This window comes from Typha angustifolia, chromosome 7, assembly GCF_048772165.1.
Source record: "Typha angustifolia cultivar Huaian chromosome 7, ASM4877216v1, whole genome shotgun sequence".
Taxonomy (NCBI): domain Eukaryota; kingdom Viridiplantae; phylum Streptophyta; class Magnoliopsida; order Poales; family Typhaceae; genus Typha; species Typha angustifolia.
This window is the reverse complement of record NC_133245.1, coordinates 853,371-878,909: the sequence shown is the minus strand read 5'-3', so window position 1 is coordinate 878,909 and position 25,539 is coordinate 853,371. Positions and strand designations below refer to the sequence as shown.

General features: G+C 40.5%; 5 protein-coding genes across 9 annotated transcripts; 2 read left to right on the top strand and 3 right to left on the bottom strand.

Moving 5' to 3' along the window:
- Nucleotides 1-569: 569 nt before the first annotated feature.
- Nucleotides 570-5,440, top strand: LOC140761920 (putative disease resistance protein RGA3). Its single transcript, XM_073099455.1, has 2 exons — nt 570-4,884; nt 5,299-5,440. The coding sequence occupies exon 1, from the start codon at nt 618-620 to the stop codon at nt 4,878-4,880; it is 4,263 nt and encodes a 1,420-aa protein (XP_072955556.1). The 5' UTR covers nt 570-617; the 3' UTR covers nt 4,881-4,884; nt 5,299-5,440.
- Nucleotides 5,441-6,176: 736 nt separating this feature from the next.
- LOC140763592 (uncharacterized) lies at nt 6,177-10,182 on the top strand. Of its 5 annotated transcripts, none has more exons than XM_073101858.1 (6): nt 6,178-6,361; nt 6,800-6,952; nt 7,153-7,630; nt 7,766-8,534; nt 8,925-9,149; nt 9,805-10,182. In XM_073101858.1, exons 2-6 carry the CDS (start codon nt 6,941-6,943, stop codon nt 9,941-9,943), a joined length of 1,623 nt encoding a protein of 540 aa, XP_072957959.1. In that variant the 5' UTR covers nt 6,178-6,361; nt 6,800-6,940; the 3' UTR covers nt 9,944-10,182. The 5 variants fall into 5 exon arrangements, with proteins under 5 accessions (XP_072957957.1, XP_072957955.1, XP_072957959.1 ...); XM_073101857.1 differs by having other exon boundaries at nt 7,736-8,534; XM_073101856.1 differs by having other exon boundaries at nt 6,177-6,361; nt 6,800-6,921; nt 7,153-8,534.
- Nucleotides 10,183-11,307: 1,125 nt separating this feature from the next.
- LOC140763721 (NEP1-interacting protein 2-like) lies at nt 11,308-13,262 on the bottom strand. The gene is made up of 5 exons (XM_073102036.1): nt 13,124-13,262; nt 12,864-13,015; nt 11,965-12,048; nt 11,670-11,840; nt 11,308-11,529 (listed from the first exon to the last, which is right to left on the bottom strand). Exons 1-5 carry the CDS (start codon nt 13,224-13,226, stop codon nt 11,407-11,409), a joined length of 633 nt encoding a protein of 210 aa, XP_072958137.1. The 5' UTR covers nt 13,227-13,262; the 3' UTR covers nt 11,308-11,406.
- Nucleotides 13,263-19,028: 5,766 nt separating this feature from the next.
- On the bottom strand, nt 19,029-19,735 carry LOC140762882 (protein S40-6). Its single transcript, XM_073100859.1, has one exon. The coding sequence runs from the start codon at nt 19,646-19,648 to the stop codon at nt 19,115-19,117; it is 534 nt and encodes a 177-aa protein (XP_072956960.1). The 5' UTR covers nt 19,649-19,735; the 3' UTR covers nt 19,029-19,114.
- A 2,386-nt stretch (nt 19,736-22,121) lies between these two features.
- On the bottom strand, nt 22,122-25,303 carry LOC140761958 (uncharacterized). The gene is made up of 3 exons (XM_073099520.1): nt 24,753-25,303; nt 24,119-24,220; nt 22,122-24,034 (listed from the first exon to the last, which is right to left on the bottom strand). The coding sequence occupies exons 1-3, from the start codon at nt 25,146-25,148 to the stop codon at nt 22,475-22,477; spliced, it is 2,058 nt and encodes a 685-aa protein (XP_072955621.1). The 5' UTR covers nt 25,149-25,303; the 3' UTR covers nt 22,122-22,474.
- Nucleotides 25,304-25,539: the final 236 nt, after the last annotated feature.

Sequence of the window (25,539 nt, the reverse complement as noted above, 5' to 3'; positions counted from 1 at the left end):
TTGGGCATTAATTCGGTAGTTGGGAGTTGGAATGTCTGGTAAAAGTCCGACTTGAATGGGCTGGACTTTAAGCTCAGTTTGACTCGTCTAAATATCAACCTAGTTTGGATTAGTTTGACTGCACCTCAACTTAAACCCAATTAACTCTATTTTGTTAATTTACTAAGTAATTTAATACATTTAGAGAGAATAATATCTATTAAGGCAGATTTACTTTTATCAATTTTTTTTGATATGAAACTAAAAACCTGAAATTCACCATAAAAAATAACAAAGATAGCTAATCATACCAATTACGAAAGCAGAGTTTAGAAACTTTTTGGACCGGTTCAAGAATTTCTAAACTAGTTTAATAACTAAATATTAATTTTTTTATATTTAATTAATAGGATTAAATGTTAAGACTAGCTAATAGAATTCGGAGTCCACTTCCATTCATATATATTAATGATAGAAAAGACCATTTTAAAATACCACATTTATTTATTAAACTAATAAAATTTGACTAGTACGCATAACTCAACTTGACCTACTAAAAGTCCACTTAAAAAAAGCTTCCCAAAGTTTGATTGTACTAGCTCTGCGTGTTGGTTTGCGAACGCACAAAGAATTTCCTCATGGATCCTGCTACTACCCTAATTGGGATGATGAAATCTGCGATGGTATGGCTTGTAGTTGTCTCTGCTTCGGCTGTGATCACCAAGTTTATCGAGAAGGGCTTGGAGAAAAAGTGGAATCAGGAGGAGGACGACGAAGTGGAGCAGGCGAGGAAGCTGGAGGCACTTCTCCTGGATATCGAACGAGCTCTTGGTGCTGCCAGTGAAAGAATTGAAGGCTTTTCTGACTATCTTTCCTTCTGCAATGAAATGAGGAGTCTAAGAGATGCGGTTCACGAGGCAGAGGACATCCTGGACCTTCACGAGTATAAACGCCTGGAGAAGCAAATGGAGGGCAAAAACGAGAACACGGTGCGTGTACCTTCTTCACATATTGATATCCATCGATTGATAGACAGGTTGAAGAGCTTTAAAGACGGTGTTAGCTCATTCACTAGAGATCTGAATCCGGAATCTAGCCAAGGAATTGCATTTAGCCGAGAGACTAGCTCTTTGGAATCTGAATCGGCATTGTTTGGGCGGGAAAAGGAGATAAACCTTATATTTGAAATGATGTTCTTTGAAAAATACCATCGTTTTGGTGTTCTTCCCATAGTAGGCATGGCAGGAGTTGGTAAAACGACCCTTGCCCGACACATCTTTAATCATGAACTTGTCAAGCAGGAGTTCCCGGTGAGGCTGTGGGTCTGTGCGTCTGGTACTTGTGATGTGATCAGGCTTACGATGGAGATGATTAAGCCTGCAGATTCACTTGGATTTCGGTATCATTACAGTTTAAACCGCGCTCAAGATCTCCTTCAGAATGCGTTGAAAGAACAGAGGTTCTTGCTTGTACTTGATGATCTCTGCAAAGTGACTGAAGAATTTTGGGAGGAGCTCTGCAAACCCTTTCGAACAGCGGAAAGGAGGAGCATGGTGGTCGTGACAACTCAACTTAGCAGCATCGCAGCACGGGTTGGTACCATGGAGCCGGTGAAATTAGAGCCTTTGGATATGGAGGATTATTGGCCATTATTCAAGCATTATGCATTTGGTGATGTAAAGTCCAAGTCTGAAGAAGATGTTAGCAGAATATCTGAAACGTCTGAAGGTATGTCACCTTTGGAACAAGCAGGATTTAAGATAGCTGAGAGGATGAATGGCTTACCCTTAGCCGCCAAAGCACTAGGACGTGCACTAAATCATAGGATGGAAGAAGATCACTGGAGAACAATCTTGGAAAGTGAGTTGTGGATGTTAAAACCAGCAGATAATAGTATTTTGCCGGCCCTTTGGATGAGTTTTAATCATCTAGATGCTCATCTCAAAACGTGTTTTGCTTATTGCTCTATATTTCCTCGGGGTTATTGTTTTAATAAAGACAAGTTAATCCAAATGTGGATGGCCCAAGGTCTTATCCATTCCAATGGCGGAAGGAGACTGGAGGATATTGGGAGCCAATACTTTGAAGATCTAATTGATAGATCCTTTTTCCAACCTGCTTCGGATAATAAGAGGTATATAATGCATAATTTGATAAGAGAATTGGCTCAAGCAGTTTCTTTGGGTGAGTCCTTCATATTTACAGACGACTCAGAAAGTATCCCATTAGGAGTTCGCCATCTAACTGTTATGTGTAGTAGTGATCTGACCAAGCTTATGCAGTGTATGGAACCTGTTACAAATTTGCGCACTCTCTTAGTTTTTGGTGAATATTCTTATGATTTTCTTAATGTCATATTGCATCACTTGAGAAGCATAAGAGTACTGGATGTGTCTGAAGCACTCATAGAAATTTTTTCAAGTAATATTGGTGATCTAGTACATCTGCGATACCTGGATCTATCCGGCAGCACAATTGTGGAACTTGAATCATTATGCAGGCTTTATCTTCTACAGACCTTAAATGTTCGGTGTACTTTTACTTTTCGCTGGCCAACCGATCTGAGCAAATTTATTAGTTTGAGACATCTGTATGCGGATGTCGGCACGATTTCCCGTATACCTCAAATCGGAAGGCTTACAAACATGCAAGAACTAGAGGAGTACTCTGCAGGGGGGAGTTCTGGTATAGACGCCTTGCAGAGTATGACAGAACTTCGAGGAAACCTGCATATTATGGACCTTCATCTTGTCAAGGATGATGAGGCCAGGAAGGAAATTTTAAAGGAATCAAAGCACCTGACTTCATTGCAGTTATCATGGGGTTCTGGAGAGCAAAGCCGTCTGGATAAAAATGTTCTTGAGTGCTTCCAACCACATGACAATCTTAAAAATCTAAGGATCAATGGATATGGCGATGTCACCTCTCCATTATGGATGCTGGAAGAGAACAGTCTTTCTAATGTAAGATCTGTATATTTAAGTGATTGTAAACACTGGAAGATCCTACCCCCTCTGGACCTGCTGCCTAGGCTTGAGGTTCTCGAGATCAAAGGGATGCATGCAGTGATAAATATTACCAGTCAGCTGCATGGTCGTCATTCAGTTAGAGGACGGTTTCCAAGGTTGAAGAAGCTCGTCTTTGAAGATATGCCAAATTGGGAAGAGTGGGCTGGAGTAGATGATGGTAAGTTCTTACCATGTCTTTGTGAGCTTGAAGTTCGAAATTGTCCCAAATTAGAGAGATTTCCTCTCCTCCCTCCTGTAGAAAAAGTTACTATAGAAAATGTCGGGCTCATTGCTCTTCCAGAATTCTTTGTTGACAGCGAGTCCGAGGTCTCTTTGCGGGGAAGCAGCTCATCATCAACCCTTTCTTCGATGTATATTGCACACTGTCCAAACTTAAGATCGCTGGGAGGAAGCTTGTACTCGGAGCAGCAGATCATCCGATTTGCTTTGAAGTTGACGATAACTGATTGTGAATCACTTGGCAGCAGCAGCAGCAATGCAGAAGATTCACTGCCAAAAAGGCGAAAGAAGTCTGAAGGAGAGAAGAATATGTTGTTTTCTTACATCTGTGAACTGGAGATCAGAAATTGTCCCAACCTCAGTACACTGCCTCATCTCCCTCCTAATCTAACAACATTGACTATTGAAAATGTTGGGCTGAAGGCACTTCCAAAAATAGGGGAAGGATTCAATGATAGTTATCAGAGGATAGCAGAAGGTGGTAGCAGCAGCAGTAGTTTTACGAGTTCATCATTGTCATACTCATCGTCCCTTTCTATCTTGCGCATTAGTTCCTGCCTGATGTTAAGCTCCATAAGTACAGGGATAGAGATTTCACGACGGCACATGCTTAAACAGAAGCAATCTGCAGTGCAGAAGAGCCTGCCCTTTCCCCACTTATCCATACTAGAGATAAGCAATTGTCCCATGCTTACTATCCTGCCAGATATCCCTCTGACATTAACCAAATTGAGAATTGAAAATGTTGGGCTGGAAGAACTTCCAGAAATATGGGAGGACTTCAGTATTCAGACGGTAGCAGAAGGCAGCAGCAGTAGTAGTGGCTCATCACAGGGATCACCATCATCTCTTTCAACTTTATATATTAGTTGCTGCACAAAGTTGAATTCCCTTAGTATCGGCTTTCTTCAACAACAACATCTTCTAAGGTCTCTTGAGCACTTGACAATCAGGAAATGTGAAAATCTTAAATCTGATCTAGACAGAGGGTTTAAGGCACTCAAAGCACTTCGAAAATTTACCTTGCATGACTGTCCAAGGTTGATGATCTATGGGTTCCCCACATCACTTAAGACACTTGAAATCGATGAGTATTTTGTTGTCCATGATGCTTGGCCTAATGAGGTTCCATTTCTCTTCTCAATTTCGGACTTAAAGATATCTGGCTGCTCACTTGTTGGTTCTGATGAAGAGTGCCATCTAAAATCATTAGACTGGTTAAGGTATTTAAGTGATCTCAAGAGTCTTTATGTAGAGAATACCTTGTTTCTCACATTTCATCTATTCGACAAGCTGACATCACTTGATACTCTAGAAATTGATGGCTGTTTGAATTTCTTTACTGACCTGGGCCAATTCTGGCGCTTCACTAAGCTCCGATACTTGAGCATTCGGAATTGTAAACTCCCATACCTCCCTGAGGATTTGAAATCTCTTCCCTCCCTGATGGAACTATGCATAGACAACTGCCCTTTGATCACTTCTCTGCCGCAGAACGGTCTTCCATGTTCACTCAAGGTATTGTCTATCTACAGATGTAATCCATCGCTGCAACAACGATGCCAGAACAAGACTGGTGAACTAAAAAACTGTGACTGGTGGAAGATCTCTCACATCCCTTGCATTTTCATAGAAGGGAAACGCGTAGAGTAAAGAGGTAAGAGACCTGCTGTTTCTTTTCATGCTACAGACATGGTTTCATTCTTTTATTGTTTAATATCTCTTCATGCTTCCAGAGTAATTTCTGTTATCCTATTCAAGTTAATATTCTCGTAGACGTGCAACTTAAGCTCATAGTAGTATCTTAGAATAATTTCTTCATATAAATATATAATTATCTTATAGAAGAGTATCGTAACTATACTGTTTTTTAAATTACGAAGGACAATTGTCTAGAGTACTATGAATCTAAGTTGTGAAAGATCAGATTTCCTATTAAAGTGAGAGCTTTCCTTTGATTGGTGTACACTAACAAGATATTAACCAGGTATCATATGTTAAAACGGGATGGTCTATGGTGCTAATAATGTATTTTGTAACAAAGAGGAGTAGTTAACCGTGTCTTCCTCAGGTGTTCCGATGTGCAGAAAATTGATCAGTGGATGATTGTTTCCTCTAGAAGATTTTAATGCCTAAATCTGGTGCTGGTGGAAAAGCTGGATGGCAGTAGTAATGTAATATGGCAAATCTGGCTTGAGAAGGTGCTGAGGGGATTCTGGATGACTAGTGTTTGCTATTTTCTTAATTGCCTTTTATGTTTTGTCCCAACTTGTAGTTTTGTGTTTTTGCTTGGCAAGCTGATGTATATCTTGGTTGGTTGGTTTGTTTGTTTGCTGGGTAAACAATTGTTGATTAGGGCCTTATTTTGCATTTGGCCAAGTCTGTAATACTCTAAAAACAGGGGCTTTGTTTCCCTTCTCTTGCACAAACAGGCCAAAGTTAATTAATTAAGCTCCAAGAGTACCATATTTGATTTGTGAACTAAGTATTCTGATTGAATATTCTCATTTCAGATTGGCATGATCTTTCAGTAGAGATGAACCACATAAATTGTTGTTGCCTTTTTCTGTTTGATGAATACCTATTAATCCTTGAAGGTTAAAGAAGGTCATAAGAAAAATTGTCATTATCCATAGAATGCATGTGTGTTGAGCTCTCTGAGATAATTCAGTTCAGATAAATTAATTGCAATATGTTATTAATATTTGAACCTTGTAATGGGATGATGCATAAATAAGAAGCATTTGAAAGTCGTATTGGTTGTATGCGATATATTAGACCTTGTGATTGCAGTCAATAGACTGGAATTTCATGTAGTCGATATATAGGTCTGAGAGGTGGGTAGGAACATATCGGACCCAAACTAATTGTGGCTGCACCAGGATCCGATAAACAAATAAGGTTCAATCTCGTCACCGTTGGTGAAGACACCGTCACCCTTTTCCACAGCAATATCAGGGATTGGGCGGTGATGCGATTCCGCTCATCTAAGTTTTGTGTCCCTCTGCCCTTTCCATCACGTTCGGGAATCGGGAAGCATCACTGCGAAATTACAAAGATTTCATCATTGATCGATCTCTCGCTAAATTCTCTCGACGCATCTCGTTAATCTCACTCAGAGGAATCGATCCAAGGTATCCTTTTCATAAAGTCGATCCAATGTTAACACTATTTCGTTTTTTGAGTTCTATTCTTGTAAGCTTGTAGTTGTTTTTTCTTCAGTTGTTTATTTCGTTCTTTTTTTTTCCAATTTCGTAGTTGTAGAGGTGTTAATTTCTATGCATTTTTTTTTTATAAAAATGGATGGTTTTTTTTGTTATATTTGGTTTTGATTAGGTTTGTGACTTGATACATGGGCGCCCGCATGGTCGATGTTAATGTTTTGGTGATTTAAGTTCAGATTACAATGGGATTTTTTTTTTTATATTTGTAATTTGAGAAGTGGGTCGTTTTCTGATTTGAGTTTATGATAAGAATGTACTCAGTATAGTGGATGGAATTTGTTCGATTTGAGGTTCGAATGTACTCAGCGGGATTGAGCATTGAAGCATCGTTTCTTTCACTTCTTATAGATGTCGGAACAATTGTTGTGATCGAGCAATCAGATCACTCTTTTTAGCTCTGAATCCGGAGAATCTGAAGAAACCTGCGGATATAGTGAAATTGGATATTTGGATGTGATACTTGAGATAAGGCAATATTTGATCCTTGATATGTTCTGCAAAGTATGTCTTCTGAGTGGAATTAGACTAAAATTTAACTGACTTTTTGTTTACTCATGAATAAAGTGACAAATATTCTTCTTTTATAATTAAGAAAATGTAGGCTGAAGCTATAAGGAATAATATGGATTTTAGTGGTATTCTCTTCTTCTCACACAAGCGTATTTCACTATTTTTTGCTTCCTTTATGTTTGACATTTCAGATTAGGATGGATTTCGTTTCACCCGAGAGAAGTATAGAAGAGTCGTCGTACAAAGAACCTGGGGCTTTATTTGCAGGAGAATTAGACCTTAACTTGCTTGAGAACAAGGATTACCAGGGAGAAGAAACTTCCCGACATGAAAATGATGTCGTGGATGGAAACATGCTAGTTGAGTCAAATCTGGAGTCCCCGGTTGAACCAGTAGGTGTTGCTTCAGATGGAACGCAATTTTCTGTCATGAAACATGATTCGCTAAGTCCAACATCACCTTCAAAGAAAGATGAAAACACATGCTTTTTAATTAAGTCAAATCTGCAAAATGACGATGCGGAAGGAAGAATTTCAGAACATAATATTGAGGCCCTGGGTTCAATGTCTGAGGATTATGACACCCATAGTAGAAAACAAGAAGCTGATGACGCAGCTCTCTCTGGAGAACTGCTTGATAGCAGTGATAATACGACATTAAACATCCAAGGTGAACCTAAAAGTTCTAGTTCACATTTTGTATATCCTACATTATTAGTTGATGATAGTAATTGCTGTTCTGACATTATTGATAATGGTGATCATGATCACAAAGGTGCAAAACCACCTTCTTTGGATGTGACAGAGAATAAAAGTCTTATGAAAGCATTAGGAACTCCTCAAGCTGAAGAGGCTGACACTGACAATGAGGAAATGAATGATGGGAGCTTTGGTCATCATGATGAGATGAAGGAAGATAATTACCCCTTGGAGAAGGTTCCCTCTGGTAGTGGAGGGATGGAAATAGAGAGTTCTGATCCGCATTCTTATCTGCAAGCCCAAAATGGCTCGCCCTCACCAGAGAGACAGTTAATATTTTCTGCTGAAAGGTCTCCTAAGGTCCAGGATAGTACACCATCACCCGAGAGGCAATTATCTGTTCCTGTTGAAAGGTCTCCACGAACCAAACTTTTTGAAAAGGAAGAGCCTTCCTCACCTACTGATAGCGAAGGTAAAGCTCGTTCTCAAACCCCCATAGAGAAGCATTCACATTCTCCTGAAAAACATAGTGTTGGTCGCAAGAGAGCTTCCTCACGTGAACGTTCTTCTCCACCTGTAAGACGGAAATCTCCTCCTGGTAATGCAAAACATCGAGATTCGCGTCATAGAGATGATTCCCCTAGACATTTATCTCCATCACCTAGAAGGCAGGAGTCCCCAAGGAAGAGGATTGATGATTCCCCTAGACGTTTATCTGCATCACCTAGAAGGCGGGAGTCCCCAAGGAGGAGGGTCAGGCCAGCATCAAGATCACCCCTGAGGAAGGACTCTTCCAGATATGGAAGAGACCAACGCGCTAGATCTCGATCAAGGTCTCCCTATGCAAGGGATCATTACCGAAGATCATCACCAAGGTGATTTTCTTTCCCTTTATACTGTTTGGTTTAAGTTGGATTAACTTCTTGAACATTGAGCTCTTAACCGATCTCCTAACTCTGGTATATATACCAATAGGGAAAGCTAGATAAAATTTCTTTGTTCCCCAGGATATATCTCGACATTCTTATCACTAGCGACATTTAGGAAGTATTTTTCTTCTCTCATGTTTGTTATGCAGTTGGGGATGAATGAACTTGTGTGAAATTATTGTTTTACTAATTTAGTATATACATTGTGGAAATGATAAGAATCTGTACCTTCTGATTTTTCTAGTATATGACCTTGGAAGGCCCATTAATTGTCTGACCTTTCATTAGTCTATCTATCCCTTTAAAATTGTGAAACACCTTGTTCTGTTTTGGTAGGAGAAGGAACTCACCAAGGCGTAGATCTCCTCCACCAAGTTACTCTCGTCGACGCTCTCCACGAAGACCTTGGTCACCACCTGCCAACCGTAACACTGGAGTAGGTAGGCCTGGAAAAAATTTGTTTGTTGCAGGTTTTAGCTATGTCACCACTGAGCGAGATTTGGAGAGAAAATTCTCTAGGTTTGGACGTGTAACAGATGTTCGCATAGTACGGGATAAAAGGTAATTGTGCTCTTTTTATATTATTTGAAGCAGTCTGTTACTATTTGTCTTTGTTCTCTCTGTGGAGCATGTGAACCAGAACTCCATGAATTCTTATATCCTCTGAGATCTTTTTTAATATACCTGCCTTAATCAATTTTAATTTCAGTAGCAGATATTCTAATACATGAATGCTTCTGGTTTTAGAGTAGTTGCTTCCATTTTTTACCACAAAAAGAAACAGAATGCAGTCTGTTCCTATGCGATATACTTTTATTGCGATACACACAAAAGAGCACTTGCTTCCCTTTCTTGGATTGTGGTTTGGACCTAGCTTTGATAATGTTTGAACTGACCCCCTTGTCTTCCCATTTATACTCAGGATGAAATCTTACATAAAAATTACCTAAACAGGAGATGCAGTCTAGGAATATTTTGTCATGCTAAGAGACTGAAATTAGAATGCTTATCCAAAATCATTCATAACTATTTAGATTTTAAAGCAGTACCTGAGTATGTGCTTATCTTTCATCTTTGAAGTAGACTAAGTAGACTTATCATGCTTTTGAAGTTGTTTCCTCAGATTGATTCATTTTTATTAATGATATCTTTTTCCTAAACATGTGCTCTTGGACGATGACTTCCGTTGCTGAAATGCTAACTATTCTGGTTGCAGATCGGGAGATTCTCGTGGTTTTGGATTTCTATCATTGGAGAGGGATGAAGATGCTGATGCAGCAATACGTGCTCTTGATCAGACTGAGTGGAATGGAAGGATTGTCCTTGTAGAGAAATCAAAGACGTCTGCGCGCTGAACTTCTACCTTGGAACTAAACTTACTCAGAGAGAGGACTTCTAATTTTCGAAGCTTTTGTTATACCAAATTTTCCTTCAACCATAGTGATTAGTATAATATACAGCAAGTATTACTTAAATCCGGAAGCTTAATGTTGTACTAAGGATTGTTATTTTTTAGCTTTGCATTAAGCTAATCACAATGTTTTTACATGAAATATCAGAGAATTTAAGTAACTGCATATGGCACTTATCAGTATTATAGTAGTCCTTTATATTTCAATATGAAGGGCACATTTGAGTGACAGCTCTCATGAACTCCTCTTTCAGGGTTCAGCAGCAGTTAGAAACTGGAAGTTATTATACCTTTTATTTCTGGAACCTCTACATGAGCCGTACATTACAAACGCATCAAATACTGTTATTGGAGTTACCATACACCGTGCCACTCAAGTACTATTCCTGATGCTTTCGATGCTAGCCTGGATTAGCCTGCAGAATCTATGGGTGAAGATATCCCTTCATGAATCATGATTTTCTAACTTTAAGATTCACTGGGTACTTTTGTCGATTATTTGAACCCAGGTTGATGAATCCCATGCAATTCTGGGACACATATAGAAACCCTTAATGTTGAATGTCAATATGATTGATTAGAAGGCGGCTCTCCTATCTGGTCATGGTTATCTTTGTGCTTCTTATTCAATGGTTATCTTTAGTTATGAGTATCTAGTATGATCATTTTGTTGTCTTGCAGCAGCAGAGAAGGCATAATCTATACTGCTTTCCCAAGCTTCCAATATGTTGACAGATGGTGGTAATTGTTCTTCTATATGTACCCGTGCCGTAATGTTCATTTGGGCTTGCCATGCTGTATACAATGAATGTGTTCATGATGTGTTGAGTTGGTATCACATTGTGATATCTAGAACAACTCCATGAAGGTCATTTTGCATCAGGTATTTCATGTGTAGCTCTAGAAATCTAAATCCATACCATATGTTCCTTTTGCATAGAGTTAGAATCAGCTCATCTGAATATGATGTATTTATTGCATACTTCTGTGTGCTAGTGATGATCAAATACCCTCAAAAAAACAACTCAAACTTGAAATCACGATGCTACGGACAACAGTAGCAAGACTGGAAAGGAACAGAATGTCATCGATAATCCAGTCGATTTGCAGATATTTAGTATTGCAGCAGAGTACAATAGGATTATTATGGGGTTTAGCTATTAGCGGACAAAATGACCATCTAAACTGTACCAGTTTGTTTGCCATTCTCTATTACTTGCATCCATTAGAAGATCTTATCAGGATAATCTATACGAGAAGCAATTAATTGTGACGGTTAGTAGTAGCTTAGTTGGTCAATCTCGTTAATTCTTAAAAGAACTGCCATCCAAAGATGATCGCCTGTTTACAATTAATTATGGTGGTGATCAGTTCATACAAGTTTATATTGGATCCCTCAACGAATTATCAAACATACTGCCTACAAATAGGACAAGAGTCATGCCCCACCAACCATCTATCAATACAGATGATATGAAAGAAGTGCCCACAAATTGGCATTCTTCTTGCTCTCTCCTTCTCCTTGAAGTCCTGCAAAGAGATAAAGAGTTAAAGCCTTCTACTTTTAATATTTTTCCGATGCTAACATGATGTATCCATAATTTACTTCATGTCAGATGATCATGTAAAGACGTACATATATATATTAATTACAAGACTTGATGGCATACCTGCAAGCAAACAGCGCATGAGATCATCTTCCCACATGAATCTGCAACCTCATTTAAGGTGATATCAAACTCCGGCAATTTCCGGATAATCTCCGGCAGTAAACCCTTAACCCGAGAAGTGTCGAAAATATCGGAGCTCTCGCTATCAATTGCTTCTTCTGTAGTAGTAGTCTGAGACGGATTTTAATTCTCTCATCAGAAGCTGTGACATAGAATATATATGTATGTATATATATATATACATATACACACCAACAAGATAGTAATTGAATGCATGCAACTTTCAACTACTTACTTGCCATTGATACGCCTTGAGCATGGCAGGGCTTACCCACTCCCGGAATATTTTTCCATTTACAAGGCTGTCAAAGATGGCCACCTGCATTTTATTCATTACAAGGAAGAAGGAATTAATTATCCTGTACCTTTTGTAGTTGGTAGATGAACAACATTTAAGTCTCCCAGCATCTTCTTTTATATAATTGCATCACTTTCTTTTTCTCGCCACTGTGAGACTACAAAGTTGGGGAACAATATACATAGAACAAATATAAAGATTATATATATTTTGCCTCTCCATGTTTATGGATAAACATCATTTCACTTTCGTACAGTTGTTTGTATCAAATAACCTGATAAAAATTCTGAGTGATCGAACCATTTAATTATCTAATAAAAATTCTCTCTCTACTCAAACAAAATAGAAAGACCTCTCTCCTCCTCATTTATCCCAACAAGAGTAGGTAAATTTTCTTTTGAAAAAAAAAGAGTAGAGAAAGATCTCTTTAATTCTTTCTTTTCCTTTCCTATATATTCTCATCTATAGAGAATTAGAAATGCGTTGACCCATATTGTAAACTGGGCAGATGCAGACAATTAAGATATGGATTAACTCGGAAATTACCATTTAGGATTAGATCAGAGTGAGAAGAACTAATTTCGCCAGTCATCGTACCAGGACAGTAAACATCATATGGATCAATGAAACATTTGAAGAATCGACGTGGACAAGGACGTTAATTTCCCAGGCACAGTTATTGTATGAAAAGTTAAAGAACAATGGTCCTAACCAGATGCAATAACACTTGTCATGAAGTAAGAATAGAAAGAAACGGAAAGCAAACAAACCAAACAAATTCTACAAGAAGAAAATGGTGATGCTACTTTGAATGAGCATAAAATAATTTAACTTACTTTGGATAACAATTCTCCTTGAAAGTAGGACTCCAGGACCTCGACGCCGACGAGTGCACCGGCGAATATTCCGATACCGGCTCCTCGGAGAAGCCCGGTCTCTGTAGTCTGCCCTTGAAGAGCACCTGATATTAACCCTATAATTGCTCCACCTGCATTTAATTAATTAGCTCATATATTGTTATCAAACACCTGTACCTAAAGTTCACCATATTGGAAATTTTAGAAGAAGAAGAAGAAGAAGAAGAGAGAGATGTTACATAAGGAAAAGATGCAAGTGAGGCATGCAATGGTTACTTTCCTCAAAACTCTCATGCAAAGTGTAGAAGCAAGAGCAGGAGGCTCACAAAAACTGATCTCCATGTAGAATGCTCTTACTCTTTACTATGAACACTCTACCACAAACCAGGAAGAAGAACCGTAGAACACTTCAGCAGCACGGGAAGGCTTATATAGAGAAGAGTTTGGTGCAAAGCAATTCACACGTAAAAGATTGTACTCTACCATTGCATAGGGAACAGTGGGAGCATTTAATAGGAGTTGAGGATTACCCAGCTCTGACTGCAGGAATTTCATTCGACCAATTTCTCTATATGTTTTAACTTACAACCCATCACTGCTTTATAGGAGGAGTGAATGAACTTTGGGAACCCAAACCCCACAGATATCAAAGCAGTGGGCTGGTTTTTGACGTTGGAATGCAATTTGCCATGCATTATGCATACAACCCTTCATCATGTGGCCCCATGCATGTTTGATCATAATAAGTAGCTAATTAAATGGCATTAGCAATCTGAGATACTACTTATACTCATATTAGTGCAAGCCCAACTGTCCCCCATCCACTTTGGAAGCAAATGGCATGCAGCTAAAGCAAAAAGAATAGTATCTCTATATGTGACAGGTCGACGGTAGGTATTACGGATAATAAAACAATAGATCACTACTATGCTCAAGTGGGTTGCCACATCTAAGTTGGGTAATTAAGGAGTACTAAATAAATAATTGGTACAAGTACGGCATTAAGTATGTGGTTATCATGGTGCAATCTAAGAGAAAGTTAGCATTGCAGGCTCCCAAATCGGATAGAGGGCAGTTGGGCTTGCACATAATAAACAGGAGTTACAAACAAACTTATTCTAATCGGATGTAGATATAGCTAGTGATATTAATATTTTACTCTAGTGAAACTAAAATGATTATGGACTTTGCAACCATAGACAAATTAAGACACACTAAGTGTTCCCTTTTATGATTGGTACAACTATAAAACAACTTGATAAAATGTTTTGATTATGATAATTAAGCATGCTAATTAGGGAATTACTTTGTATAATATTAATATCACTAGTCGTGTCTCCGGACTAGGTGCCGATATTAGGGTTCGGGCCCGTTTAGCCCAAAGGCAACTTTGGGCCGGGCCTGGGCCTAGGCTACCCTATGCATATCCGTTAGAAGAAATTATTATTATTATTATTATTGGTATATATATCCTTCTAAAATCTCTTATTTCATTTGTTACACTCCTTTCAGTTAAAGATATATTTATTTTTGTTCGCTAAATACTAAGATTTTAGTTTATAACAGTAAAAAAGTTATCTGAAGGGCATCTACTCAAATAAGGAGGGTTTTTCTTTTCTTTTCTTATCAACAACTTGACAATCTGCAGTAAATGGAAATCACAAGAAATTGATAGGGATTTTCCTAGCCTCTTAGCCGCCATGAAGATTCTTATCTTTTATCTCTGCACATTTATAATTCTACAGAATCAATCTGAAGAATACTTCTTTAAGGAGACATGGTGACTTGTCACTATTATTGCAAGAGAAAAGCACTGAAAGCATGCATGCATCTTAGAATCATTACTAAGGTGGGCTATGATTTTATGAATCATTTTCTTCAATTATTACTTCGCTTGAGACATTCCTTGGCATTCGCATAGTTCTTATTTTTCCATTACCTTCAGTCTTAATCAAATGTAGCCTCTGTTTCTGACAGAGATTCTTAAGAAAGAAGCTTTTTTTTTTTTCTTTTTTTTATCTCTAATCTTTATCTGAAATCATTGATGGAGCCATAAGTCATAGCCGTGAGCATGAAATCTTGTTCCAGAAACTATGAAATAAACTCCTTTATGCCAATGGATCTCATGACAAGGGTCATATAATTCAGAAGGTGGCAAAGTTTTAATTGTCTCATTCTGAGGAGGGCCCAGAAACACAAATAGCTCCAGGCTTTCCTCCAATTGAATGTTTTCTATGGGCAGCAAAGGGGTAGGCAGAGTCAATACTCCAATCCTTGGTCGATACAAAGTCCCATCAAGCAAAACATGACAGCAGACAAGATTATATGAGGCTAAGATTGTGTCAATCTCAGAGCATAAGGCCTTGTCGGCTCATGACAGCGTGTGGAAACAAAGATATCTTCTTCTTATCTCGTATGGATCCTACCTTGTTTTGCTGACATGGGAGATTGTAACAGAGAAACACCTCACAACTGCACCAATTACTAGTCTGTCAAAGTGAGGTGTTATTATTAGAGACTAGACAAACCTGAAAGCCATCCTGCCATCATTCAAAAGCCAACAAGGTTTTATATATATATATATATAAAAAAGAAGAAGGCAATGGGTAGATTACCTTAGCAAGTAGTAAAACACAAAGTGGACCACAACAGCATATATATCATCATCACTTTTTACAAAAGATAAAAAGGGTCATGCATACAGAAAGTGGCACTACAAATGGTCCAAAGTATACCAGCGGGGTAGTTACTCCCAAAGAGGTCTTATCTCATATCCCAAGGACTAGTTCTTGGGAGAAGCCACTCCAATCATAGGATCATTAGCTTTCAGCAACTTGGAGTTAGGGTTTGTGCTCGATGGTCATCCTCTCATGGCACAAGTGTTACTTTCGAGGGGGGGGGGGGGGGGGGGGGGGGGACCCCATGACCATGATCCCAAGAAATGTACAATTGGCCGACCATGCATGTGATGGGGCCAGGCCATGCCATGCCATGCCATGGCATGGGGGAGGGGGTGTGTGACATTTTTATAACAGAGTGAGTGAGAGTCATAAGTGGTGATGTACCATCCTTTTGTTCGTGACAACGTTGGAAAATTACAAAGCTTTTAAGTAAGCGTGAGTTGGATTATTTTCACTCATGAAACTTTATCTTCGTCATGAATTGGGGGATTTTGAACGGTGTTCCTAGAAACTAGACAATATAGGTCCTATATATCCATGGGAGTGGACCATGGCAAGTGGTGGAGCTATCACGACTGACATGCCATTCCACTAGTCATCTACATTCTCTGTGAGCATGGATTAGTGATGAATGTCTCATGCTTCCTCTATTCTTCACTTCGGTTCCCAGAAAGGTACAAGGATTTCTTGTGAGGACTTCAAAGTTGGAACAGGTCTTTGCAATTAACGAGGCTTTTGATCTAACCAGTGTGATAGCAATTATATTTATCTAGTAAGCATCCTAAACTTGTGATTCCTAGTCCAGTAGCCCATGTTTCCAAAATGCAAAAAGAAAAGGTTTCCTGGTGAAAGACATGCAAAACCTTTGTGTAGGTCTATCGTGCCTTCTTCTAGTTCTCTTTTGGTCATTGGGAATATGGGGGGGGGGGGGGGAAAACACTACTGTGCAAGTTGAAGCTAGTGGATTCAAAGGTCCTTTTCTAGACAACAGGATGGTTTAATTCACCTCTTTAAAGCTTAGTCATGATCACCTAATGAAGAAGCTTAGAAAGGATGGTTTATTTTGACGGAGAGAAATGGAAAGTTAATGGAGTCCCGTGATGTTAGAATTTTACGACAGTTTTAAGTTCTTTTAATCATATCATCATTATTTGATTGGCAATAAGTTTCTAGGTCACTTTGGTTTTCTTCATAAAGAAAAAAGAACTTTAGAATTTCTTCTAGCCAAATAATTCAATAAGAACTATTAATTTCTCTTTCCTAATCGAACGGTTAAGATTAAATGACATGAAATAAAATTAGCTGAAAATACTGTTTATATTAACAAGATGTACGGGTCACTTTTCTAAATTATAAGGGTAAATTAATCGTATTTTATTTCTCTCTTAGCTATCTATTTTTTTATAGAAAATAAAATTAATAATAAATTGGTAGAAGTTGACGGTCAAAGAAACATTTATAAGAATAAGCAATAAGAAAATACTTATATTCTAATTTTTTTATCGATTATTCTAGTCACATATGTAAAATATCTTATATACCCTTTAATTTATCCTAAGATGAAAATTATTTTCAATAACTAATTAGTTAGTATGGAATCATTGCTATGAGATGTAATGATAATAGAGCTCCCTCTCCTCCTTGATAACTTGGTTCGTAGGAGTGGGTTCTACATAGAGGATAAGGATTTGAGGATATTTGAGAGTTAGGGACATTTTAGTGCCTTTCCTATAGGAAGTCGACGAGTTTAAGTTTTTTGTGCCCATCGAAGCTGGTCATTTTTTTCACTCTTAGCCTTATTTTTGCGCTTGTGGCTCATTTTATTTTATTTTAAATTATCCCTTTACATATTTTTGTATGTAGTGATTACAAGTAGTCATAAAGATGATCTTCACTGCAGTTGCCATTTGACATTTGTGGAGCTTTGCATAAATGTGTCTTTTGTTAATCAATCAATTTTAGTAGAGTTGGATAGTAACTTTCTCATGGTAAAGGTGGTCATAGGTTCGATTCTAAGTTTAAATAATATTGTAGAGAAATTATTTGGTAGTTTAGTGGCTTAGCTCGATTTGGTTGATGGCTCAACAATGCGGTTAGCTTGGAGGAACAACTTAGCAGCACGACGGTTTGGAATAGGTTTCGACGGCATTTGGTTTGGAGCAATTGTTCGACGACTCATATAATTTGAAGCCTAAACTAGATATCTAAAAACTTAGTGAAGCCTAAATGCCTTTGTATCTAAAAAAATTGATCAATTGTCTAGTTCATATCTAGCTTTCAAGCTCATAAATGATAAAAAAAAATATATGTCTTTTGTTATGCTCCTATGTGGCATTAGATTTGTTACAAGATATTGACTTTGTTGTGTTATAGTTGTTTACAAAATTACGAAAGGCTGTGGTTGCCCAATCTCCTATGTCTATTACCTTTTTCCCTTTGAGAAAAGAAGTGGAACGAATGAGTGCTTCTAGGTTAATGGATGTAGAAAACAACCTATGTGGAGAATATTCGATATCCATCATTTGATCATCGAATCTCTATCATATACATACATTAGTGAGTGAACAATTAGGATATGCTCAACCAACCAAACTTTTTTACACAATTGACTATTAATTAGATGAAAGAAAAAAAAAAAAAAAAAGGTTCCATGGGTGCCGTGGCCTCTGAACCCTAGAACGTACATCATCTACAAAGCAGGTTGGGAGAATCAGCTGCAAGACTCATTTGACTAGTAAAAAGGATGTATGATTGTGTCGCCAATGTGGAGCCCAACAACGCATGAGAGTTCGTGACTTCATTCATGTAAAGTGGTAAGTCCATCAATAAAAGTAAAGAGGTTGAAAGAGGGAAAAAAGGTTGGAGAGACCTAACTGAGAGGCCCATTGCACCAATAAAGTGAGGCATGCCAAGTGCGTGAATGCTAGTGGCCATGACCGTGGTGGCCTTGGCCTCCAAAACAAAGATTAGGAGAAGCTCAGTGATATTAATAAGTTCCCTACACACTTAGTAGTGCCAAAAACCCCCCAATCAGGTCCCTTTCCTATAAAAGGTAAAATGACCCACCTCCTGTGTCACCCTTGCGGCGGGCCCCACACTTTTCGCCACCAATTGGTGGGCCCCACAGTAATAGATACTAGAGAGCCATGCGACTTCTCTCTCTCTCTCTCTCTCTCTCTCTCTCTCTCTCTCTTAAAAAGAATGAGACTTGGATACGTCTCTTAGAAGAGGGTCTAACTTGGTTGCATGAACCTTTATAACTCGTATCTTTATCTCATCTCTAACTCTATCCATAGATCCCAACTTGATCGATCTATATATATATATATATACACGTGTGATTTGCCCTCACGTTTCATGCATACCGACTGATTCAAAGAAAATATAAATATTAAAGATTAGGCTTCCAAAAATCCAGCTAATGAAAACCAAGAATTCTTCTTCTTCTTCTTCTTTGGGGGGCGGGGGGTAGGGAGGAAAAGAGAAGGAAGAGGAGGAGGGTCAAGATTTGGGATTTGACAACAATGGATTAGAAGAATTAATAAGTTTTCAACCGAAGAAGCCGGTCTGGCTCCAGACCGCGTCCCGGACCCGGCTCATGTCCCGCCCCTTCAGCGTCCTCCCCACACCCTCGAACACCGACGTCGCCACCGCCCTCGCGCTCGCACGTGCCAAGTACTCGTGCGGCGGGACCCACTCCTTCTCCCCCTCCTCTTCCTCCTCCTCCTCTATCTCCTCCTCCGCTACCGGTTCCGAGTTCGCGAACCGGCTCCACTCGGGCACGCGCACCGGGGCGGAGGTCGCCACTTGGCGCATCGGCGCGGGCCGCCGGGCGGTCGGCTCAGCCTCGAAGGCCAACGACAAGCCGCCGACCTGGCGGTCCTGGAGGGGGGGCCACCTCCGGGTGGAGAGGGCCGGCTCGGCTCGCCAGGCCGGATCCGTCCGCCGCGGCTCGACCGTCGACCAGACGTCCTCCTCGCCCAGCTCGGAGAGATCAGGGCCGCGCACGTGGCCGTAGCCGTAGCCGTAGCCGTAGGTCGTGCCGAGGAGCCGATCGGCGCTGTGCCTGCGCGGCTTCGCCATCGGATCCGGGTCGGAAGCTAAGCAAGAAGGCCCCGACCACCCGCAAACCTTGCCCTACGAGAAATCACAAGGGCTAGTGGGAGAGGCCTCCCCATTTATAGTGCGCTTGCGAATCTGCGTTTCATTTCGCTTCAATTTTGGGGTCGCATTTGGTGAGCCGTGACGCCAGCGGGACCCCTCAAGGAAAGGCTCCCATCGGGATCCAAAGGAAAGGGGTGGGCCCACGTCCCACGTGATTACGTGGCGTCGAGAGATCCCATTGGCCGCCGGTCCTCGCCGTCATCCCCTCGCCGTTTCTAGCTGTCTCTGCCTGACGCGTGACGTACGGATGGCCAGTTCCGAAGAAAAGGAGAGCCATGTCATGTTTGTCACGGAGGTTGGTTTACTATTATTATTCACATCCCCCTAATCCCCCAGCCAACACATACCGCAATACTAACTAAAATTCTCATCCCTAATTCAAATTTTACTTATAAATCGAACCTGAGTTTGATCAAATCCAAGCCGGATTGTGACCCGTTTGAATTAGGTTAAGATTGATGGGCTTCTTCTTCTCTTTACTGCCTACTTTTTTTAAAGTGTAAACGTACACTTTATTTGTGTGCATACACTTGTTAATGCCAACTGGGTAATGGTATTTAGTGCTGCTGGAAAGAAAGAGAAAGAGAGAGAAAGAGAAAGAGAAAGAGAAAGAGAAAGAGAGGTGAAGAGAGAGCAGCGCACAATGAACGGCTTAGAATAGAGAAGGGCCCACCTGGGACTCTCAAGTCCAGACTCACTTAACCATGTCTTTCTATGGGGGCTAAAACAAAACTCCCATCGCTATCACATTCTATTCCACATCTCCCTCCTTCCTTCTTCTTTTTTTTTTCTTCTTTTTTTTAATTAAATGAATGGGTCCACCCTCTTTGGGGGCACCATCCTACCTAGCAAGCCTTATAATAAAGACAATCCCATATTCTTCTAACAAAATCATAGATGCAATGTTTAGAGTAATAACCTCCTCCTCCTCCTCTTCTTCCTTTAAATTATTTCAACCCCTTGGAATAAGTCGGCGGCAGGATGACATAGAGCTAAAACTCTATCTAGATACCACCGCTCAAAATAGACTACTATCATGTACTGATATTATATGTAATACAAACAACCAAAGAAACCATGGTAAGTAGCGCTAAAACCTTATATTATATATCCATGCATAAAATATAATTTCCGTGCGCCTCGTGAAATGGACTCTTTTTAAAAATAAAAAATAAAAATAAAAAATATATATTTAAATTAGAAGCACTTTAGTATCATTCTCGTGAAATGCTTATTAATTTAATTGTGACATCTGATCTATATATATATATCTATAAACAGCTCGTGATAGGAGTCGACAGTTACACAAGTTTGGTGACCAGGAGGGCTCACTGTAACTAGGTCAATAGGTTAGGTGACTAGGACGGCATATAACTATAAGAGTTGGTCGCGGGCTCCATGTCCCAGTAACGGTTAACTCGTTCGCAGGTCCATTTTGACATAATTGAGCCACTACCGGGGCCCCGCTCCCCACACCATGGAGGGAAAGAGGGAAGGGGAAGGGGGAGGGAGAGGATTGGGGACCCCACCACTTCCTTCCGGGCCCACGGGGAAAAGGGAGGGGGGGGGGGGGGGGAGGGACCCAGGTTTGGGAGCTTAGTAGAATCTCCTCACGAGGTGGGGCCCAAAAGAAGGTACAAGGAGGAGATGAGATATGGGCTGGCTGGTTCTGGAATCAGAATCTCACCTGCTATTGGGCTCCATTCCCTTGTCAAGAGGATTAGTTTAATCCATCACAAAAGAGTAATGCTATGCTTCTACCGACAAAACAAGATGACGTGGCTTTTATCAGACCCATTGATATCGATAACGATGGCTATGAAATAGAGAAAGAAAGTATAGATGTAGAGAATATTTGTAAGGTGTTTGTGAGCATGGTAGTATTACTTACACCTGTGTCCTTAATTAGTGGCACTACTAGGAGCTGTCTCCTTTGATTGGGGTATTAAATAAAGGCGACCGACGTGGAACTTGGAGGTCTTGGAATCGTTCTGATTGGTACTGGCCATGTGGGGGCTGTGGAACTGACCACTTTTGATTGGACACATGGGGGATTTGGGGATTAGATTACTGGGGTTAACTTCGTAGTACAATGCTCCAGGCTTTGTAATACTGACTAATGTTCTTCTATTAATTGTTAGGGTTTTGATGTTCTAGAAAGAGGGAGGGAGAGAGAGAAATTAGCCCTAGCGAAACCTTGCTTCGGTTTGGGCCAAGATAAGGCCCAGGCCCAGTCCAGGTCAACAAATTTGGGTCTATATCAGTACTGCAGTATATATAAAAAGATAAGGCTTTAAGAGCAAGGTACATCACAAGACTATCATGATCTACAGCTCCCGATTGATAAATACATTGAGCTGCGCTTAATAGTAATATGAATCATTTTGACAGATGCTGCGCTTTCAGTCAACTTCACTCGAAGATACAACTGATAATTTAGACAAGATGACTACAAACTAACAAAATGTTTATTGATGCTAAGGAACTATGCCTCTGGTTCAATAATATTGCACAACGTAGGGTGTCAACTTGGGACACTTTACCAATGCTATTCATAGTGGCATGAAGTACAATAATAATAATAATAATAATAATAATAATTAATTGACAACAGTCCTGCATATCCTCACAGGAGGGAGAGTGATGTCCTTGATGGAACAAGAGGAGGCGGCAAAGGATTTAAGACTTCGCGTCTCCAGTTCATAAATCCAGTCCACAACTCATGAAGGCATATGATGGCCACCCCTATATCTTTTGTTTAAGAACATGGCGTAGCTGAACCTTTTGGCTCTCCATCCTTGCCTCCAGAAGCTTGGCCTTCAAGCTGTGCTTCTGCACGCCTCGTGGCCACTCAATGCATCCCTTTATTCCTCGCGTTATATGAGGGTTTAGTGAGTCTGGGGAGCTCCACTGCCCTATGCTTGGTGAGCTTACTAGACCAACTTCACCGGACTTTGGGTCAGGAGATAGTGTGGCGTTGGATATCCTACCATTTGGTACTTCAGCTCCCATTTTCTTGCAATTTTCAGTGTTTGACGATCTCCAAAGTCTGACGATAGCCGATCCTTTCTTCCTGGATTGTCTAGTGGTAGTTGAACAAACCTCACTTATTTCTTCACTATGTAACTTACCACTTTGTACATTCTCATCCCAATCAGTTCCACTAAACGAAGCATTATTCTCTTCATAGATACCATTTACAGACGGATCGCTGCCTTCCAAAGAATTACTAGAACCCTGATCCTCAACATGGCTTACAGTCTCCCATCCGCTATCATCTTCTGCATCCTCATTTCCGTCACCTGTTCCATTCGCATATCTCTTTACTGGTCTTTCTAAGAATACATCAGTCTCGGGGCTTACTGTGTGGATCTTAGATGCATGGCTTGCAGGGCTATATCCGTAGCATTGCTCAATTTCTCTTTCATATGTATCTTCTCTTTGCTGGAGTTCTTCAAAGACAGAATAAATGTCCTCCGAAGCAGGAGGCTGGTAAGAGAACTCCTTAATATCATGAACGTTAATTGAGGAAGCTGACTGTCTGAGCACCTCAGCTTCTTCTAATGCTGCCATATCTGCATCGCTTCTAATTTGCTTTCCGAGAAAAGCCTCCAGATCAGCCTGAAGCTTGGTTAACTGGGAATATTTCTGTTCAAGTGTCAGCTTTGCATCCACCAGCTTCATCTGCACCCTTTCTTCGCGCCAAACTTCTGCCATCTGCAACATTCTCCTCTCTTCCTCGACTTCCTCTCTCATTTTCATCGACTCGCTCCTCAAAGCCTCAACCTCAGCTTTGTCTTCACCAATCTCCTTGGCTAGCTCATCGCACACCTCCTCCATGAGCTCTCGTGATTTCCTTTCCTTCTCATAGTCTTGCAAATAGCGCTTTGCAGATAATTTGGCCTCTGCTAGTTCATTCACCAGCTTGGAATTCACAATCTCTAGTCTCTGTCGATTTTTCCTTTCCCTGTTGAGATCTTGCTTGATGGCATCAATTACATTACAGATCTTCTCATGCTCTCTGCTCCGCCATGAAGCCTTCTCCTCTGCAAGCTTTCTCAAGAAGTGATCAAGCTTCTTTTTTGCAGACCGCCTCTCATCCTCAAGCTCACGAATGCGGCTTCGAGCCTGCTCGAGCTCTGGTTGGAGGGAAGAGTCAAAGGAAATCATCATATGCTTCTGGTCTTCAAGAACCTTACAATGCCCATATATCTGGCAGACCTCATTGGAAGTTCTAGAATATCCAGGATCCCATTTGGTTGCCCTCTCCATTGTGCTATGGGATAAAGCAGCACAAGCTTCAAGCTGATCAAAGTACATAGATTAAGAAAAAGGATCAATAGAAGAAACAACTTTCCTCTAGTACACAACAAAAAGAATTAAGGATACCTTTCCAGTGCTACCATTCTTCTGTCCGTTCCTTCTGCTAGTATGAACACCTATTGCCTTGTGACTGCAAACATTGGGTATCTGTAGATCCCTGTGATTAAGCTGAAACAACAAAGAGAGTATTGTTAAACAATGACGATTGCCACAAACTCTAAGCAACATTTTACGATAGAAATCAAATAGAGAGACCACTTTGGTCGCCGATTAATCACAGCCAAACCACTACTATCTTATTCGACGGATAAGATGACCACGACCAAGAGATACCACATTTTTTGACCAATTGAAGGTGACTGCTAAGGTTAAACCAGCAAGTCCAGAGTAGTGATAGAGATCCCTAATTGTTTTAGATTGAGCGTCATGATCTTTATCGATCTACCAACTTATATTTCGGTCATTAAAAGTTGAATTTTTTTTTTTTTTTTTTTTTTTGTGCAGCACTTGAAATCATTACCAAACCAAAAGCGAGAAGAAATAAGAAAAAGGACTTATTTTTATCATGAGAGCGCCAGCAAGATGCAAACTTTTCACCAGATTCTACCAGAACTCAGGCATCTGAACCCTAATACAGTAGCATTGTTAAAAAGAAAAAGCACCCAGAAACAAAAGGAAGCGTAGATCTCGCGGGGCCTACCTCCAACCCTATCCACCCTCCCCTACGCTCGACCTCCGGGAGCTGCATCTGCCACAGCCCGGCGGCGAGCTTCCTCGCCGAGACGGCTACCGCCTCTCCGGCTACATTGTGGTTCCTTCGGCGAGTCTTTCCGCCAGGGCCATCCGGCGCGCGATCCCGGTCGTGGAGCTTCCATTTGAGGAGGGGAGTGGCCGAGCCGCTCCGGCGGCCTCCGGGGGAGGGGATAATCCGCCTCCGTCGAGAAGCAGAGGAGGCGAAGGGAAGGGATGGGTTGCAGATGCGGCGGTGGGGGCGGCGAATCCGAGGTGGCGGGGCGAGGACATCAGAGGAGGGAGGTGGGATTAGGGTTTTGGAGGAGGAGGAGGAGGAGCGGAGGTTGTGTGGAGACGGAGCCATGGGGCCTGTCGGATTTTAGTGCGATTCCGACGCCATTGGAGTGGGAAGAAAAGAGAGAAAGAGAGAAATGGGAGGAGAGGCGGGGAAATGGGGACCTGTGAAGTGAGATCTAAGAATTGTGAATTATTTTGATGGATAGAAAAGTGAGGAGGGAAATAGAAAAATTTCGAGGACTTTCTTTTCAATGGAAACCCCTCAAATTACGTCCTAAAATATTTACTAATTTATTATACCTAAAATATTTCTTCAGCATTACATGTAACATATAATTTATCTTTAACTCGGGTGCCAAATTGTAAGAAGTCCAACTCTACTACCGATAGAAGTAGTATACCAAAAAGAAAACAAAAAAAGTACGTGGAAACTTTTATGCCAAAATGTTAAAAAGACC